Source organism: Nannobrachium achirus, assembly GCF_963921795.1.
Source record: "Nannobrachium achirus genome assembly, chromosome: 9".
Taxonomy (NCBI): domain Eukaryota; kingdom Metazoa; phylum Chordata; class Actinopteri; order Myctophiformes; family Myctophidae; genus Nannobrachium; species Nannobrachium achirus.
In genome coordinates, this window is record NC_137818.1 from 32,562,212 (window position 1) to 32,579,915 (window position 17,704).

A 17,704-nucleotide genomic window follows, 5' to 3' on the forward strand; every position below is an offset into this window, starting at 1 on the left:
ATCATAATTTATGTCAAAATAAACAATTTACATGCCAGGTCTACATAACATGCTATGTTTTTAGACTTTGCGTAAGCCTGCAAGGTCATGGAGGCTAGGGCAAGTGCTACAGGCTAAGGTGGAGTCTGAAGAGGGGGGTGGGTCTTCAGACTACGGCGGAAGATCGGAAGTGAGTGTGCAGTTCTAACTGCATTGGGGAGTTCATTCAGTTTGGGAGCCAGGAGGGAGAACAGTCTGGGACGCATGGGAGCGTTGTCCCGGATGTTTTTAGGGAAGTTTCTGCCAGCTTCCCTGTGTTAGCTGATCTGAGTGAGCGGGAGGGGATGTAGGGTTGGATCAGGCTTTGAAGACACGGGGTTGCCATACCTTTGGTCGCTTTGTAGGCCAACGTCAGTGTTTTGTACTCTGTGCGGGCAGTAACTGGGAGCCAATGGAGGGAGCGGAGAATCAAACGTTCAGTTACACCCTCTCAAGCATATACAGTCATATGGACTCGTAAGGGTCCGTTTGTACATTATACTCTCAGATAATTGTATAAGAGACAAGACAGATGCATTGAATCACAGAACCGTTTACAGTTTAGGCATTTAGCAGACAAGTGCGTATCAGAGTAAGCAACCCTAATCAAGAAACGACTGGATAGATTAAGGCACATAAGCAGAGTAACAAGACAACAATTTAGTACTCCAAAGAAACTAGTATACCAGGTAAACAACAAGCCTAGCTAGTAACATGCTTATCAAAATAACATTCTGAACATATGTGATGAAGCAAAACAACTCCAACGTAAATAACAAAAACATGTTAAGAACTAACCAACATATACTCATCTACATAGTATAATCTATCAAAAGATGGCAAGGGATACAAGGAGAGAGGAGGCGAGGCCTAGGGGCCGGGGGTGAGGTAAAGTCTGAAGAAGAGGTGGGTTATACCCCCGGCAAGTAATTATTTTGAAAATCTTGTGGTGCTAATGAAATCATCACAAATCAACCATTGGAAGTTGAGATGGAACGCTACACTACGATTTGTGTACAGTAGGCTCTGCAGTGGCCACCCTACACTATACAGTATCTCTGTATTATGTAATTGCTGCCATGCTCCATTAGGGTTTACGGTGTAATTGCGCAGTAATTCCGCTCCCATTTACTCGTCGTTACACTCATTGTGTTTGCTCTCAGTATCTGGGACTGCTATGGAAACTCGCCATTAGCTTGGTTCTGTTGTAAAACGCAATAGGCCACACACACGCACACGCACACATGGATGCCCTCGTATGAAAGGGAGGGGAGGAAGGGGGGCTAGTACTTGATTTAGTTTAACTTAGTTGCACGCTTGTGTCGCACGCCCGGAAATAGCAGGAGGAGTCCCCTACTGACCGATGACCCGGTCATCAAATTATTGTCTTTTAATGCAAAGAAAACTGAAAAAGAAGTATCCATGAATTTAAGGCTTCATGGGTTGTGTAATTGATAGAAAATAAGTCATTCTTTGGGTGAACTACTCCTTTAATGGTATTTATACTTTATGGTTTTGTGCTTCGACAACATCCGATCTACAAGCTTATGAGGTTTTGGTGAGCTACACAGGCATTCAAAGAAGTGTAAATTAGGCTTAGGCCTAGGGTGACCAGACGTCGCGGTTGGCCGGGACTGCCCCGTTTTCAAGCTGCGTGTCCCGGTGTCCCGACAAATATCTCTAAAAGACTAATATGTCCCTGTTTTCAACATTCACTTCAAAATTGTCCCTCTTTTCGCCAGAATTAAAATAATAGTAGCTGTTTTCAGTGGTTGCATATACATTTATCATGTTCTTTTCATGAAAACATGCTCATACCAATCAGAAAACAGTGTCGGAATTCAACGCTGAGGATTTGTCAACCCTGCGTGCATGTGCGCGTGCACGAACGTTAGAAAATGGGCACGGTAACGTGCACATTGCTTTTAGGATCCTGGTTTTAGGAAACAGTGATATGGTCACCCTACTTAGGCCTGCATAGCAGAGCCTAGTTTAAGTTACTCATTAGGTGACCTTGGGTCGGCCCTGCCTGATGCCAGGTTGGGAATAACCAGTGCTACTGTACCTGGTTCTCTTCGTTAATCATGTTAAACTTTAGCATGTAGAATTTCCAAAACAACTACGCTGGAGCTGAGCTGAGATGTCAGTCAGATTGGAGGGCGATGCCCTGTGATCTGCTCTTATCTGAACTCAAACAGGCCAAGTCTGGTTGAGCAAACAAAGAGGACCCCCCTCCCCCGCTGCAGGTGAGCTAACACCACAAAGTAACACAAGATAACCAGGAATCTGTTTGATCTGGCAACTCACAGCATCACAGTTTGGTGAGGTTATGACCGACATGTCTCAGAAAAACGGTTTTTAATAAAACGGTTTTATTAAATGCTCTACGATTACTTGCAAAGTGAATTTCACCTGAACACGTGATTGCAAAATAAAAAAGTTATGTGATTGTACCTTTTATGCATATTCCAAGTCAGCAACAAAACAATTCTTACGCACAATCAGTTCTCCCAGACTGTATACCCTCCCCCCCAGTGCTCCCACCCACCCCTCGCAAACATTTTACACTATGCAAATTCTGGACCGCCAAGGAAGTGACATGATGCCATGGCTGTTGTCGGGCATGACAATCCTCAGGGCATGCATTGTGCGAGGCAACGCTTGTGTGTTAAATGGAGTTTAGCAAATGTGGGGAATTTCAATAGAGACCTCCCCTGCACTCTTGCATTCCCTTGCACGCCTGGTTGGCTGACAATATCAGCTATTGTAGCGAGCATGCTAACAAGGGAGCACTATTCAGACGTCATGCATGCTGGAACCCTTGGTGGTCAGAATAATCCACCCTATTCAGGCTGTTCCGTCCCCTGGGTCTGGGCTGTATGACTCTCCCCCCCCCCCCCCCCCAGCAACCAGCTGACCTGCCTGCGTATGCTCCATAACGCTCATACAAGTGTGTGTACACCATCACATTCTCAGTGCTCATTTAACTTGGAGGGTGTAAATATGAGCCATTTCTGTTGGTCTAATAGTATGCATGTTCATTTTACATAACCAATAAAGTATTGGTGACAGGTACAGGTCAAGTAAAACAATAAAAAAATAGCAAATATCAGAATATGTATTACAGAGTTATATCTATCTTCTATCTATTCATTCACGAAACCTGTGTGTGTGTGTGTGTGTGTGCGTGCGTGCGTGCGTCCATGCCAAAATGTATAAAAACCTTGGCAAAAATGTAACTGTTTTGACTGTTTAAGTGTATGACAGTCTGCAGGTATTTTCTTGGACTGTTTTACGCATTCTGGAAATAATCAGAACCGTTCCTTTTATTTAATACAGCAACAATAGTGGGTAGTGTGTGTTTGCACAGAGTGCCCATGTACCTGTGTGTCTGTTGGTTCCATCCAGGCTAGCAAACTCAATGTAGTCCTCCCTGGCGTCGGCCCAGTAGATGCGGTCATTGATGAAGTCCAGAGTCAGGCCGTTGGGCCAGGTGATCTTGTCGTCCACAATGGCGCTCCTGTTGGTGCCGTCCATCCCTATCCTACCAATGTGGGGGTTGTCTCCCCAGTCCGACCAGTACAGGTACCTAACGGCAAGAGTGAAAGACTGTTTTATTAACCCATTTAGGCCTAGAATTATTTAATGCTTTAGCTATTGAAAAATAGCAGATATACAAGCTCAGCTGCGAGCTTGTAGATCTGCTATTTTTGAAAAAGTCGTGAAAATGTGTGCAAATCTTTGAATATATATGTATTTTCAAAGCGAACGTTTGTAACTCAAATTTTGCTTCTGGGTGGTCCCTGGAACTAAATATTTTGAGATGAGGGTCCGTGGCCAAATAAATATAATTTTGGGGGTCCTTCACATGAAAAGGTTTGAGAACCACTGACATACTGTAGTCTCTCAAGAACAGACTAACTGAGCTCCAGTCAAGTGAAAAGGACCTTTTCTTTGACGATGGCTGGCCCGTTCTAAATGGTTAACTGTAATGTCGATAGCACTGGTTCCCAAACACTGGGTCGGGTCACAGACACATTGTTATGGGTCCCTATGCGCTCAAGAAATGTGGGTTTTCATACAAAAACACCTTAACTTACATAAAAAGTAGGGCTCCAGACTAACCTTTTCACCAACATCCCAGAACCGTCCCAAAATAAAAGAATCCATTCAATAATTCAGGTACTTAGATATATAATACCAGTAAGACACCTAAGGGCAAAAGGGCGAGGTCGCGCCATGTCTTGGCCATCTGGTCAAAGGGATTTGGTTCCCCTGGAATCACAGGGATCTCCATATATGGCAATAAAGGGGATTTGGTTCCCATGACATCACAGTGATGCAGTGGAGTTATGGCAAGCTGTCCTACATAATATGGGGTTGGCGTTGACGTTCGGCCCAGTGGCCAATGAGGCTACACGCCTCTACGTCTATGGCCCTGAGCCCAGGTACACAATTGGAAACATCTGCCGATCAATTAACCCTGTCATTGCTCCCTTGAGTCACTCCCCCATCTCCACCCACAGCAGTCTAATAGAGTGAGAGTTCACAGAAATGTTAATAAATGGCTTAAATTTGGGAAAAGTGAAGAATTGGCTTTCGTACTCCCTGCATTTGCCAATGGTCGATGATGCCAATGTGCAAGTTCAGATCAGATCGATTTATCAACCTGAGTTGAACATTTGAAATGAGAGGTTTCCTCATTTTATAGTATGATGATGAGGATAGTACAGGCAGGGATAAGAGGATTGTAGTTCTATTTAAAGAATTCTAGACTTACTTGGATAAAACTACCGAAAAATACCCAAACCGCCAGTACAGTACACACACCACACACTACACTCGCTCCACCTGGCATAACCGTAAAATGAACCATGTTGTGAGTTCCTCACCCATATCGTACGTCCACGGCCACAGCGCGTGGTTCCCTCAGACCAGTGTTGACCAGGACCGTCCGGTAGGCGCCGTTGAGCTTGGACACCTCGATGGTGTCCCTGCCTTTGTCACACCAGTACAGGTTCCCCCCCACCCAGTCCACCGCCAAGCCATCTGGGTTGCTGAGGGAGGTTCGGTGCAGCACCTGCCAGAATAGGTCAACCACACACTTGTTGTGTTAGGGAAAGCATCTGCGTAACCACTTTAACCACATTTTATAAGGGTTATTAAAAAATAGCAGACCTAAAAAGCTCATAGCGCGTCACTTCGTGCTGCGTTATGAGCTTTTAGATTTGCTATTTTAGAAAAATCGTGAAATTTGTGCAAATCTTTGGATTCAGTCAGTGTTGTTGTGGTGGATTGCCCCTTCTCATTAAGGCAACCTCTTTAACCCTTTAGTACCAGCTGTACCAAGGCTAAAATACATAAGGTGCTATACTGCTAATGTCCGACCGATATATCGGGCTCCGATATGCCCTTATTTGGTCATATGGGATCATATCGTATCGGTGAAATGTCTCCCCGAAAGAAAAGTTTTAAAAATTATTCAAATATCAGCACATGTGTGATGAATGCTTGTAACAAGCCTGGCTTGTCCTCACAGTCATTATATCACGCAGTAAAACAGGCAGTTGGACATACTCTCTCTTTTTCTCAGACAACTTGACTGACGAGTAAAAAGTTAAGTCTTTAATAAAGACATCGGTTTAAGAAAGCAGCTGTCTAGTACTACTGTTACTGTACCTTTGCATAATCATATTGGGGCAAAATCTTTGCACAATACACACAGAAAAAGGCCTGTTCTCATTATGCATACATATATCGGTTGCATATCGGTTATTGGTGACTGTCCCCTCTCTCAAATCGGTTATCGAATCGGACACAAAAAATGCCTATCGGTCGGACACTATATACTGCTGCTTTATAAAGAGTGACTAGTATTCCATCCACATTACAACTTTGTCACACGTGTGGCATTGCGTGTCCTGAGCAGTGACGCAGGAAAATGGACACTCTGTCCGTGTGCTGACCTCCACGTTGCTGCCGTTCATGTGCATGCGACGGATCATGCTGCCCTGAGTGGTCACATCTGTCCAGTAGATCATCTGCTCTGCATAATGGAAGTCCAGCGCCACCGCGTTGTTCAGACCCTGACGACAAGCAGATGAGAGGCAATTCATAAACATCATACAACACAGACACACTTTTACCTGGTTGATATCAGTGGTGGAAAAGTAGTTAAACATGTTTAATCAAGTACTGTACTCGAGTAAGCCTTCAGGAACTTTTACTTTACTGGAGTAATTCCAATTTTCAATACTTTTATTTCTACTCCTACTCCACTACTGTACATCTCAGTGGCAAATATTGTACTTTTACTCCACTACAATTATTTGAAAATTGAGTTACTTTGTAGATTTTGATTATTAATACCTACATATTACGGCCAATTAAAAATAGCAGACCTGGAAGCTCATAAAGCGCCACTTTGTGAGCCGGTAGAACGGCTATTTTCTTAAAGATTTTTAAGAGTTTTTTGGGCTTTTTATCCCTTTATTGATGATGATAGGACAGTAGACTGGAAATGGGGAGAGAGATGGGGAGTGACATGCGGCAATACCAGACTTGTACTTGTTACAGAGTATTTCCACATTGCAGTATTGATACTTTTTCTTCTAGTACTTTTTCCACCACTGGTTGATATGCAAGATGATACTTATTCTTTACCTGTTTGATCAGAGTGTAGTTGGTGCCGTCCAGGTTGAGCTTCCTAAGGTAGTAACGGTTGGCAAAGATCAGGTATGGCTCCTCCTCTATAATCAAAGACAGAAGACAATACTAGTCAACAAAACATGCACTCATAAACACATCTAACCCTAACCTTAACATAAAGACAACTGTAGATGCCCAACCTTATCAAGTATATTAACCATTTTGGGTAATTTCTTTTTATCATTACAGGCAAACATTTTCAAAGGTTTTCAAACATTGCAAGCTCAACATTACAAGCTCATAATGCTTTTAAGAGCATCATACTGTACACTATAACGTATACACTATAAGTATAAAGGGCTTATATGGTTAACCTTAAGAAACTGCTGTAAAATAACATTGTGGACACCAATTTTATTGAACTGGTTTATTGTCCATAATGTGTCCTAAATGCCTTTGACAGGAATGCGCCCAAATCCCCCCCCCCCCCCCCCCCCACACACACACACACACACACAGATGTGTGCTGTGCCTTACCAGATGTTGACTTGCAGACAGTGGGGTCATTGGGGTTGAGTTCAAAGCCGTCCACGCAGAGACAGTGGAAGCTTCCATGCGTGTTGATGCAGCGCTGCGTGCAGGGGTAGCTGGTGGTGCACTCGTCTATATCCACACACGTCTTCCCATCCCTCTTCAGCTGGAAGCCAGGATGACACCTGCACTGTGGGGCCCAAGTAAGAGCACAGAGAGCTTCTCACAACAGCCAATCTGGACTTATTTGAGTCAGAGAACTCTGAGTTCTGCTTCTGACACCTATCTCCCGACAGCCGCCTACCTCCAAACTTTTTGAAGACAGACAATCTGACAGAAAGTCTGCTTTTCCTTGCACCAAAAACCCAACACAGATGCCATGCCCAATATATATATAGCGGATTGGACTCAAACTTAACTTGGATAGTTTATCTTGAAACGGCAACAAAGTCAAGCGTCAGCCAAACTCAAATAGGCTCTGTAAATAGCTGTTAATAGGATTGATTGAGTTGGCTTACGCGTTAAGAGTGAATAAACGCCAAAGGAGATCAAAAAGTGTGGAAAACTAAATGGAATGCACTTCGTTTTTCCACAGGACACATTAAAAGCTATCCTTGATTACAAGCCATAATCTGTTGGCTGCTCTCATAATAACTACTAGCCCAATTATTTGAGCCGACACTTCGCCTTGTGCATAGTAGCTTAACTTAATGCCAATGTATTGAAAGACACCGTGGTACACACACACACGTCACATACACTGGTATATCGTTGCTGTCGGGCAGAAACCTCTTATCTCCATATTCTTCTAACGTGTGTTTTTTCGTGAATTGATGCCCTACTTAATCATACTACAGTGTCACACAGAAGCATCAAAAGTAGCAGATCTGCAAGATAGACGCTTTTGAGCTTGTGGATCTGTTACTTTTGCTATTTTGTAATGTGAATCCTGAAAAGTAACAGTTTTGGACAGCTTCCACCCAACAGAGACAATATACTGTGCTATGATGTAGGATTGTAAATACTGCTTAACATTATCTATAAAATACATAGCTTATGAGGTCATTTTAACATTTCAGAGTAAGCAAGTTAAACCTTACAGTATATACCTCATTGCCCGGAGTCCCCCAGGGGTCTACAGCATGGGACCCTAGGGGGTCCTCAGAGTTACTACAGGGGGTCCTCCAAATCTCTGTGTGATAAGAACCTTTTTTTTCTCTACACTACCACTTGAACCCTAGTATCCTTATTATGTGTGGAACATTAGCCAAGAATAGCCGATCTACAAGCTCACAACGCCTCGCAGAGGTTTGGTCAGGTGTGGAGGGAATAAAGAGCAGTCAGACTAAGGATTGATAATTCAAGTGGTTAAATGTCTATAAATACACATTAGACCAACAACCTACACTGATGATAGTGCTGTCAAACTGTCTAAGAAATCTCCAACACAATTTTATACAATATGTAGTGGGGGTCCCTGCTTTATCACTCTCTCAGCTAAGGGGTCCTTGGCCTGAAAACGTTGAAGACCCCAGGTCTACAGTATGTTAGGAACCCTCCCTTTTCCCTCGACACCAAATCTCTTTGGTGAAAATAGCCAATCTAAAAGCTCAAGCGAAACATTGTAAGCTGTTTTTGCAGAATGTTGACCCCAGAATAGGGACGCCAAGGCTTTACGCTGTACTTGGAGGAAACCAACACCGTGGCACATCATTTCGGAGGATATGGATCAGTTTGACACGAAACTCATTTCCCCAGACGTCTCACCATTCCCACATCCCCGTAACTAGATCGCTCTCAACCTTCGAGGACTCCCACACACAGCCGCGAACAAAGTTTAGTTCCTTAGACCTTCACCACATTAAAAAATATATATATTTATTTATTTACCCACCCAAAGGAGGTCTAAGAACCGAGACATTTTGTACAAATACATTCTTCTCTCGCCTACGACATTTGCTCCTACGCACCTGTCTACAAGACACATCAAGTCTGATTTAAGCTTACTGTAGTTGTGCTTTGGTGCAAAATTGTAGACAATATTGTATTTCGGTGTTCATTTTATGCTACGTTGGTGAATTGAATACATAGGACCTCAATGGAAATTTGTGTTTAATATCCTTTTAGACCAAGTGTATGACTGTACTCCTACTGTTTACACTTCTGACTAATAAAGTATTCAATCAATCAATGGCAAGGTGCCCCAGCCAATATGGCGGTGGGGTTGACCTACAAATCCCAGAGGCCATTGCAGCGCATACATATATTATGTCTATGCAACCAAGGCCTAGGCCAGACGGAGCTGGATATTTCATAAATCCCGGTTTTTCAGATATCCACATAGAACTAGACCAGGTCAACCTGGTTGTGCCAGACCCCCTGTCTGTCATCATCATTTATGACATCATGCCTTTTGTAGGCATGTCATCATCATGTCATCATCATATATACCCTTTATATAGAAAACCCGGACAGACAGACCGACATTTGCTTATGTAGGCCTACCCATTTCATGGGTCTGGCAAGAATATCTAGGTCCACACGACAAAGATATCTAGGTCTAAAATAATCTTAGTCCCCAGACCTCCACTAGGGGGACAAGCACACACAGTAAAGTCCTCAGAGATATCCGGGTTCCATGTCTACACGGATCCAGTGAATCGGATATTTTTCAATGTCTCCACTTATTTATCCGGTTTCAAAAATATCCAGCTTCGCGGCCAAAATATCCAGCTTTGTGTGGCTTGCGAGCCCCAACCGCACAAAAAAATGTCTAGCAAATGTCTAGCTTCAGAAATATCCAGCTCCGTGTAGCCGGCACCCAAGTCAGACATAAGGTGTGCAGGAGCCTTCACAGTACATACTGTATTCAAGGTTCTCCCTCTTTTTGAAAAGAAGGCCTGAGCACAGCGATAACAGCACCGCCGCGGAGGTTCACAAAGAGTTCAGACTGTTCTGAGACTGGCCTCCTACTTTCAAGAATGAGACCCAAAACACATGGCTTTAATTGTCTTACATAACCACATGCCTCAGAGCTGTGGGTTCACCAAAACCCTTTCTCCTAAACTCACCATTGATAAAAAATGTGCCGCCAAACAACTGAAGCCGGGGTCGGGATGCCTGTCTGTCTGTATACTGCAACATAACTAGTTTTGCCATTTAATCCGGTAATGGACAACTGGAGAAAAAATGTGTTTGCTTAGGATACTGTTGCAGGACATACAGAAACAAAACAGGGTCTAATAATGGTTTGGCTCTCATATGGAGTTCATGTGTTCATATGGCGTATCTATGACATACTCACCCCATATTTGGGCTAATAAATGAGCTATACATCTGAAGTAACCACCACCGACCAGCATAAAATGTGATTTAATAAATATGTACTGTATATACTGTAAGAAAGATGGAAAAGAAATGGACCTACTGGCAGCATGCACAAGAGATTTAGTCCAGTCATTTTAGGGTTAGACCTAGAACAAATTGCAATAGTAGCAAACTCAACTGATTTTGTATCCTCATTATGTCCTTAGTGAGGGAAAAAAAGTCCCAAGGAATCCCACCGGGGCAAAGTTTTGAAAACGACCTATCTCTTCACTTACTATACACTACAATATAAAGGAAAAAATGACTGAAAAAAAACCTGCTTTAAGTGGGATGTGAGGGGTCTAACTAGGGGTTTGTCATCATGCTGAATCCATTGCAGGCATTTGTTTTGCACAAAAAACATTCTGTGGGCTAGAAATGGCCTTAGAAAACAATACACGTATGGGTGCGTTTTCATGTTAGTCGGAGGCCTTAGGGTTTTCTTTTCTCGTGCTAATCAGTCTAAAAGTTCAAAATTTTGCACAGATGTAGCTCAAGTTGGGCTCCCATCGACTTTAGTGATGAAAAGTGACTTTTCAGAGTTTTGTTGGTGCTGTGGTGACCCCGAAGGTCGCAGACTCGGGCGCCCTAGCTAAATCATTAGAGCATGCCCTGAGCTACATCTGTGCAAAATTTTGAACTTTTAGACTGATTAGCACGAGAAAAAAAAAACCCTAAGGCCTCCGACTAACATGAAAACGCACCCATATGTGTATTGTTTTCTAAGGCCATTTCTAGCCCACAGAATGTTTTTTGTGCAAAACAAATGCCTGCAATGGATTCAGCATGATGACAAACCCCTAGTTTGACCCCTCACATCCCACTTAAAGCAGATTTTTTTTTTCAGTCATTTTTTCCTTTATATTGTAGTGCAGGGCTACTCAACTTGAGATGGCTCAGGGGCCACTCAGCAAAATACCAAAAGTCCAAAGGGCCGCAAGCTAAAAATGACGGTCCTATTTTGGACGTTTACATTGATTTTGTACAGTACACAGTCTAATAATTAAGGAAACGCACAGAAAACAGCCACATTTCCATAAGCCAGGCCAAACCTCATTGAACCAAAAGATTTTCATGGATGGAATGATGAAATTGATGACATTTGAATTTTATATCAAATTAGGCTTTATTCACAAAATGTGAAGTGAAAATGAACAGTTCTGGTTCAACCTTTTTGTAACCTCCCCTGTGTCTGGGTATGCAAGGCTAGTGAACTTTGGCAATGTAAAGGTATGTTTTCTCATGCCACTAACACTCCTTTTCATTAATAGGACAGATTTAAAATAAATAAACGTTTATACTTATTATTCAATCACTCAAACCCCAGCATCCCTATTCTTGGGGGACATTCACCAAAAATAGCCGATCTACAAGCTCACCACAAGATGCATTGTGAGCTTGTAGATCGGCTATTTTTGGTGAAGAGAGTTATTGTATGGAAAAATAACTCAAGTACAGTTCAACTCCCCCTCAGATGCACTGTACTTGTAAAACAGTTTGATGCTTTGAGCTTTGTAAAACACAACAGCTCGTTGGAGGAGATTTGTGTTAATAAGCATAGTTCCTTGGCTGCAGCGCGATCTGTTGGAATGCTTGCACTGTCGGTGCCATAGAGTTATAGTCGGAGCTGACTGGCGGAGTCGCAGAGGGAGAGACAAGCAGCGGAGACAAGGGCTAGGTCTTCATTAGCCTGAAACATGACGATCGCGGGATTCGCGGCCGTTCATATCGCACGACCGTCATGCGTCTCCGCTCCAGTGAGCCCGACTGTGGTTGTCTGCTGCAAAATCTCCGCATATTTGTCTGTCTGACTGTCTCGTTGTACTGTAGCTCTAGTGTAGCCGCCTGCATCTCTGCACTGCTACTGCATTCGCTTCCTGACTCTTATCCCTAACTACGGAGTGCACTGAGGGTCAAACATCACCGCGTTTCGCGTTAACTTTGACAGGCTTAGAAAAATCATATTTTTTTTGGCATGATCATGACGGGCCGCACAGACATGCGGAAAGGGCCGCATGCGGCCCGCGGGCCGCGGGTTGAGTAGCACTGTTGTAGTGTATAGTAAGTGAAGGTAGATAGGTCGTTTTCAAAACTTTGCCCCGGTGGGATTCCTTGGGACTTTTTTTCCCTCACTAAGGACATATTGAGGATACAAAATCAGTTGAGTTTTCTACTATTGCAATTTGTTCTAGGTTTGGCCTAATTTTGGCCTAAAATGACTGGACTAATTTGTACAGCCTGCAAAACACTATATGAATCTTGCCAAAAACTGCATGGGATTAGCATAAATCTGGTATGTCTGTATAGGGGAGGCTTGTAGGCACCCATGGAACCCATTTCCAGTAACATATATTGAGGTGGAAGGTCACGGGACCATTTGAAAAATGATGATGTCCATATTTCTCTCGCCAAAAAAATCATCTAACTTTGAATCATTAGGTATTTAGCCCTCTTCCCAATGAGCTAACATGACATGAATGGGCCCATTGGAAACCTGAGATTGTCTTGAATCAAATGCTATCTTTACTTTTGAGCTACCTCAAAATCTGAGCGCGCCACAATCTCTGAAATACAGTGTCGTCAGTGATCCTGCCAGCAATCGAGTAGGTGTCATAGGGGTAACAAAACAATGAAAAAAACACATTTGCCCCGGTGGGATTCCTTGGGACTTTTTTTCCCTCACTAAGGACATATTGAGGATACAAAATCAGTTGAGTTTGCTACTATTGCAATTTGTTCTAGGTTTGGACAAATTTTGGCCTAAAATGACTGGACTAATTTGGTGCTGATCGTTCCAGCGGTTTGTGAGATTAAGACCCAGAAAAGCACACGCACGTCATAGACAGACGTCTCACCTCCTACAGAGCCACGCCTTAAAAATGGAATGATGACCAGCCTAGTATTCTTCTGGCACTAGAGCTAGAGTCTTCAGGTGGGGTTGGATTGGAACAGTCTAGCCATGGAAACATCTAACCACAGAGGTGTGTGCCCAAATGGCTACACCATCAACTGGCACATGAAGTCATGTCTAACCAACTGCACATCTTTGGAGCCTTCTGGAGGGGACATGGACCACATCAGCAATAGCTGCATGCCTTATAAGCACTGCTTCTTATAACCACATGAAACCTAGCGTCCCTATTCTGGGCGGACGTAATAGGCAAACATCAGCGACGCGTTGTGAGCTTGTCGATCGGCTATTTTCGGCAAAGAGATTCGCTACGGAGGGGGAAAAAGGAGGGGACCAAGTCTGTACAGTAGATCCCTGAGGGACCCGGGAGAATGAAATATATAGGGTTAACAAGAAAAAAATGCCAATGAACTACAATTAAGCTACAACACAGAGTAAATGACACGATAACTAAACCAGTGGTTCTCAAAGTGGATTCCAGGGACTCTGTGGGTTCCTTTAAGGGGGCCTAAATTGACCCATACAAGTCTGTAACTCTGACAGTGTACAAATGGAACCAAATGAACCCGTCAGGGTTAAATGGAACCAAATGAATCTGTCAGGGTTAAGGGGAGACATTGACATTTTCAAGTTTGAGAAACACTGATCTAAAACCCAGCTGACCTTGAATCCGATCTTGAGGTCGTCGCAGAGCTGCGAGCAGCCGCTCTGCTTGCTGTTGAGACACTCGTTGATGAAGCAGTTGAGCTCATCAGAGCCGTCGCCACAGTCATCATTGCGGTCGCACAGCAGCGTCTCGTTCAAGCACTTCCCGTTACGGCACATAAAGGCTGATTCATTGCACTTCCTCTCTGTAATTAGAAGGAAAAAATGATTGCACAAGTGAGACGTCTTCCCTGGGTGGAGGGTAGCCCCATGGCCTTTTTTTTATCCTGGTCTTTTTAAGAAGTGACCAGAATTAGCAGACAAACTCACGCAATTAGTGGTAAAGTCATAAAAAAAGGTATAGGATTGTACGCTACAAAATCCTGAGTGCCAATTTAACTTGAGAGTCGAGTCCATTTTTAGACTCTTGTGGTTTAAATGGGCAAGAAAAACACTTTAAGCCAATCGTGTAGTTTGTTTTCCTTTACAAAATAAAAAACTGCAGAGGGGTAAAAACATGATGGGCTAGTATGTTGTAATAGTTTTGTTAACGCTTGCACATTGGCACACCTACATCTAACCCACCATGATAAATTGTATTAGCTGCAACCGGAAAACAAACTCAAGCCTATGGGTGTCATCCCCCTTTTTAAACGAACAGTGTAAATGTGCTGTAGAGAGAGAGAGCAAACTGCAGTTAACAGTGACCTGAGTCGGTGCAACGAGGGTTCTTGGGTGCTTCATCAGAGCGGTCATGACAGTCAAACTCTCCATCGCACTCCCAGTTCTTCTGGTTGAGACAGCGGCCGTTGGCACAGCGGAACTCCTCCGGGCCGCACGTGGGGTACTCTGCAGGAGACAGAGAGAGAGAGAGGGAGAGATAGCATTTGGACGTTTAAGCCTGATTAAAGGTCTGTCCACACCAAGGCAATGAAAGCACTGTGGCTGTAACTGTATCGTTCGCCAGTGTCATCTTTATAGTAGACTTAAAACCGCCATAAAAGAGCATCTGTCTGCAATCAGTAACTGGTCCTGTGAAAGTCTAAGCTTAACACCAGAGATTACCCCGCCCCCCGCACCCAAACTGTTGATTGTACTACTGTATACATTTTATTGCTACTAGTGTTGATGAGGTCTGGTATATTATTATATATTATGTCTTTAAATACCTTGATGAATTGAATACGCAGGACTACAATGGAAACAATCCCTTTTGTGTTATTCTCTCAGCACCATTGTATAATCGTTCCACTCTGCTATTTGCAAATTGTTAATAAAGTATTCAAGTAATCAATCAAACTCTGCCATCCACTCGAGTTAAGATTTTTAAAACAATATATTTATACTGTAGCTATAACTGTAGTGCTAGGTGTGGATGGCTTTAGACTAAACAATGCCAGCATTTATTTTTGTGTGATTTTACCCAAAAATATATTGCTGTCTGTGTCAAAAATACACACCCACACCCACACCCACACCCACACACACACACACACACACATAACCAATATGACAAGCGTATAATGTATATTAGGCATTATTCTCACAGCAGGTAGCTGCATGTGGACCCACTGGGACACTGGATAAATATATCACAATAATTTCCACCTCCCCAACAAGGCGTCGTCATCATCATCATCATCATCATCATCGTATCCACTCACCGCACTCTGGAGACTCGTCGGAGCCGTCGGAGCAGTCGATGTCGTGATCGCACACGAAGTGCTTGGGGATGCATTGTCTGTTCTGGCACATGAACTCGTTCTCCGAGTCGCATGTGCTGTTGGTATACACTGAGGGAGGGAGGGGAGAAACTGGGTTAATGGATATACTGTACATACTGTACCATGCTTCTGAAACAACAAGGGAGCTGGCATTTTTAACCCTGCACAATTTCCTACCGGGGGCTGATTATGAATTTCTATAATGGAAGAACACACACATTTTGTTCATTGCTATACTTATTGTTTTCCCCCCACCCCCACCTTATTTCTCAAAATGTTGTCGTTATGCCAATTTCCAAATTCCCCACACATTTGGTTTGTGTCACAGCTGCCCTGTCCACAAGTTTCCAACGTCCCATCGTGCGTTGTGCAGAAGGTGGGCGGCAGTTCCGGCGCCGCAGCCAAGCCGAGCCGAGTGTGATCTACAAGCTCACAACGCTTGACATCTGCGACATGACATGAGCTTGTATGTCAGCTGTTCTCCGGATGTGTCTCACACATAATTCTACAGTAAATTCCCACAGAAACAGGTGGATAGACAAATCCACAGAGCGCTGGGTGCCGCTTGACACCCAGGTGTGGGATGCCCTGACCCATCCCTTAAAACAAATTCAGGTTCACTGGCTTCCTTTAAAAGTAAAACAGGCCTGAAAATCCACCTTTTAGGGGGCCAAAGGAGGAGGTAATGATCACCCCCATAACATGGGGCATCCCTACAAAGAACCCCGATGGAAACAAGACCCCAACAACTTTTTTTTTACTATATTCGTGCTGTTTGCATTCCTGTCAAATAAAGTATTCAAAGGTTCTTCAACAGGGGGTCCTCAGAGTTACTACAGGGGTTCCTCCAAATCTTTGTGTGATAGAAAGAAAATAATAAAATCTCCTTTTTAGCCAGATTCTTAACTAGATTCTGAGAACTTTAGCCAAAAATAGCAGATCTACAAGCCCACAACGCCTCGCGCTGTGAGGCGTTGTGAGCTTGTAGATCGGCCATTTTCGACAAAGAGGTTTGCTGTAGAGGGGAGAAGTGTTGACAGTTCAAGTGGTTAAATATCTGAAAACACAAACTGACATGAATCCAAAATACACTGATGATTGTGCTGTCAAACAATGAAACGATATGGAATCTCTCTTCATCTCTCTCTCAACTAAGGGGTCCTTGGCCTGAAAACGTTGAATCCAAAATACACTGATGATTGTGCTGTCAAACTATGAAACGATATGGAATCTATGACAAGGTCTCAACTAAGGGGTCCTTGGCCTGAAAACGTTGAAGACCCCTGAAGTGTTCAATCAATCAAACAAACTGTCCCCACTTACTGCAGCCAGCCTTGACGCTCTCGTCCGCCCCGTCGGGACAGTCTTTGTCCCCGTCACACTTCCAGCGCTGGGGGACGCACATGTGAGAGCCAGGACACTGGAAGGCCTCTGGGCTGCATGTCTTGGACTCTGTGACGACAGATCAGTTCCAATCAGTTCAATTAATGGCAATAGAATCGCAAAGCCAGAGGTATTATTATACGTGATGTCCACTGACTTTTGAGGTATTTTGGAGTATTTCCGGTTTTCAGTACTTTTACTTCTACTCCCCCACATCAGAGGCAAATATTGTACTTTTACTCCACTACAATTATTTGAAAACTTAGTTTACCTTGTTACTTTGTTGATATTGACCCACTTCAGCCCTATATACATTTTGGCCATGTGAAAATAGCAGATCTACAAGCTCACGACGCAATAGCAGATGGTAGATCTGCTATTTTATTAATGATTTGTATACATTTGAAACCTTGAAATGGGACATTCTGCATAATGAGTACTTTCTGATTTTGGTACATTTTGAATAGTTGTAACAGAG

General features: G+C 43.4%; 1 protein-coding gene across 2 annotated transcripts in view; it reads right to left on the minus strand.

The window, feature by feature from the left end:
• lrp1ab (low density lipoprotein receptor-related protein 1Ab) overlaps window positions 1–17,704 on the minus strand; it is a 194,103-nt gene that overhangs the window by 33,435 nt on the left and 142,964 nt on the right. For both annotated transcript variants that reach the window (XM_080734198.1, XM_080734197.1), the window contains exons 52-60: window positions 17,167–17,295; window positions 15,784–15,912; window positions 14,828–14,968; window positions 14,138–14,325; window positions 7,204–7,387; window positions 6,682–6,767; window positions 5,985–6,104; window positions 4,911–5,098; window positions 3,402–3,607 (exon numbers count right to left, since the gene is read on the minus strand). In XM_080734198.1, the coding sequence (XP_080590324.1) occupies window positions 3,402–3,607; window positions 4,911–5,098; window positions 5,985–6,104; window positions 6,682–6,767; window positions 7,204–7,387; window positions 14,138–14,325; window positions 14,828–14,968; window positions 15,784–15,912; window positions 17,167–17,295 (1,371 nt within the window). The remainder of the gene's footprint in view (window positions 1–3,401; window positions 3,608–4,910; window positions 5,099–5,984; window positions 6,105–6,681; window positions 6,768–7,203; window positions 7,388–14,137; window positions 14,326–14,827; window positions 14,969–15,783; window positions 15,913–17,166; window positions 17,296–17,704) is intronic.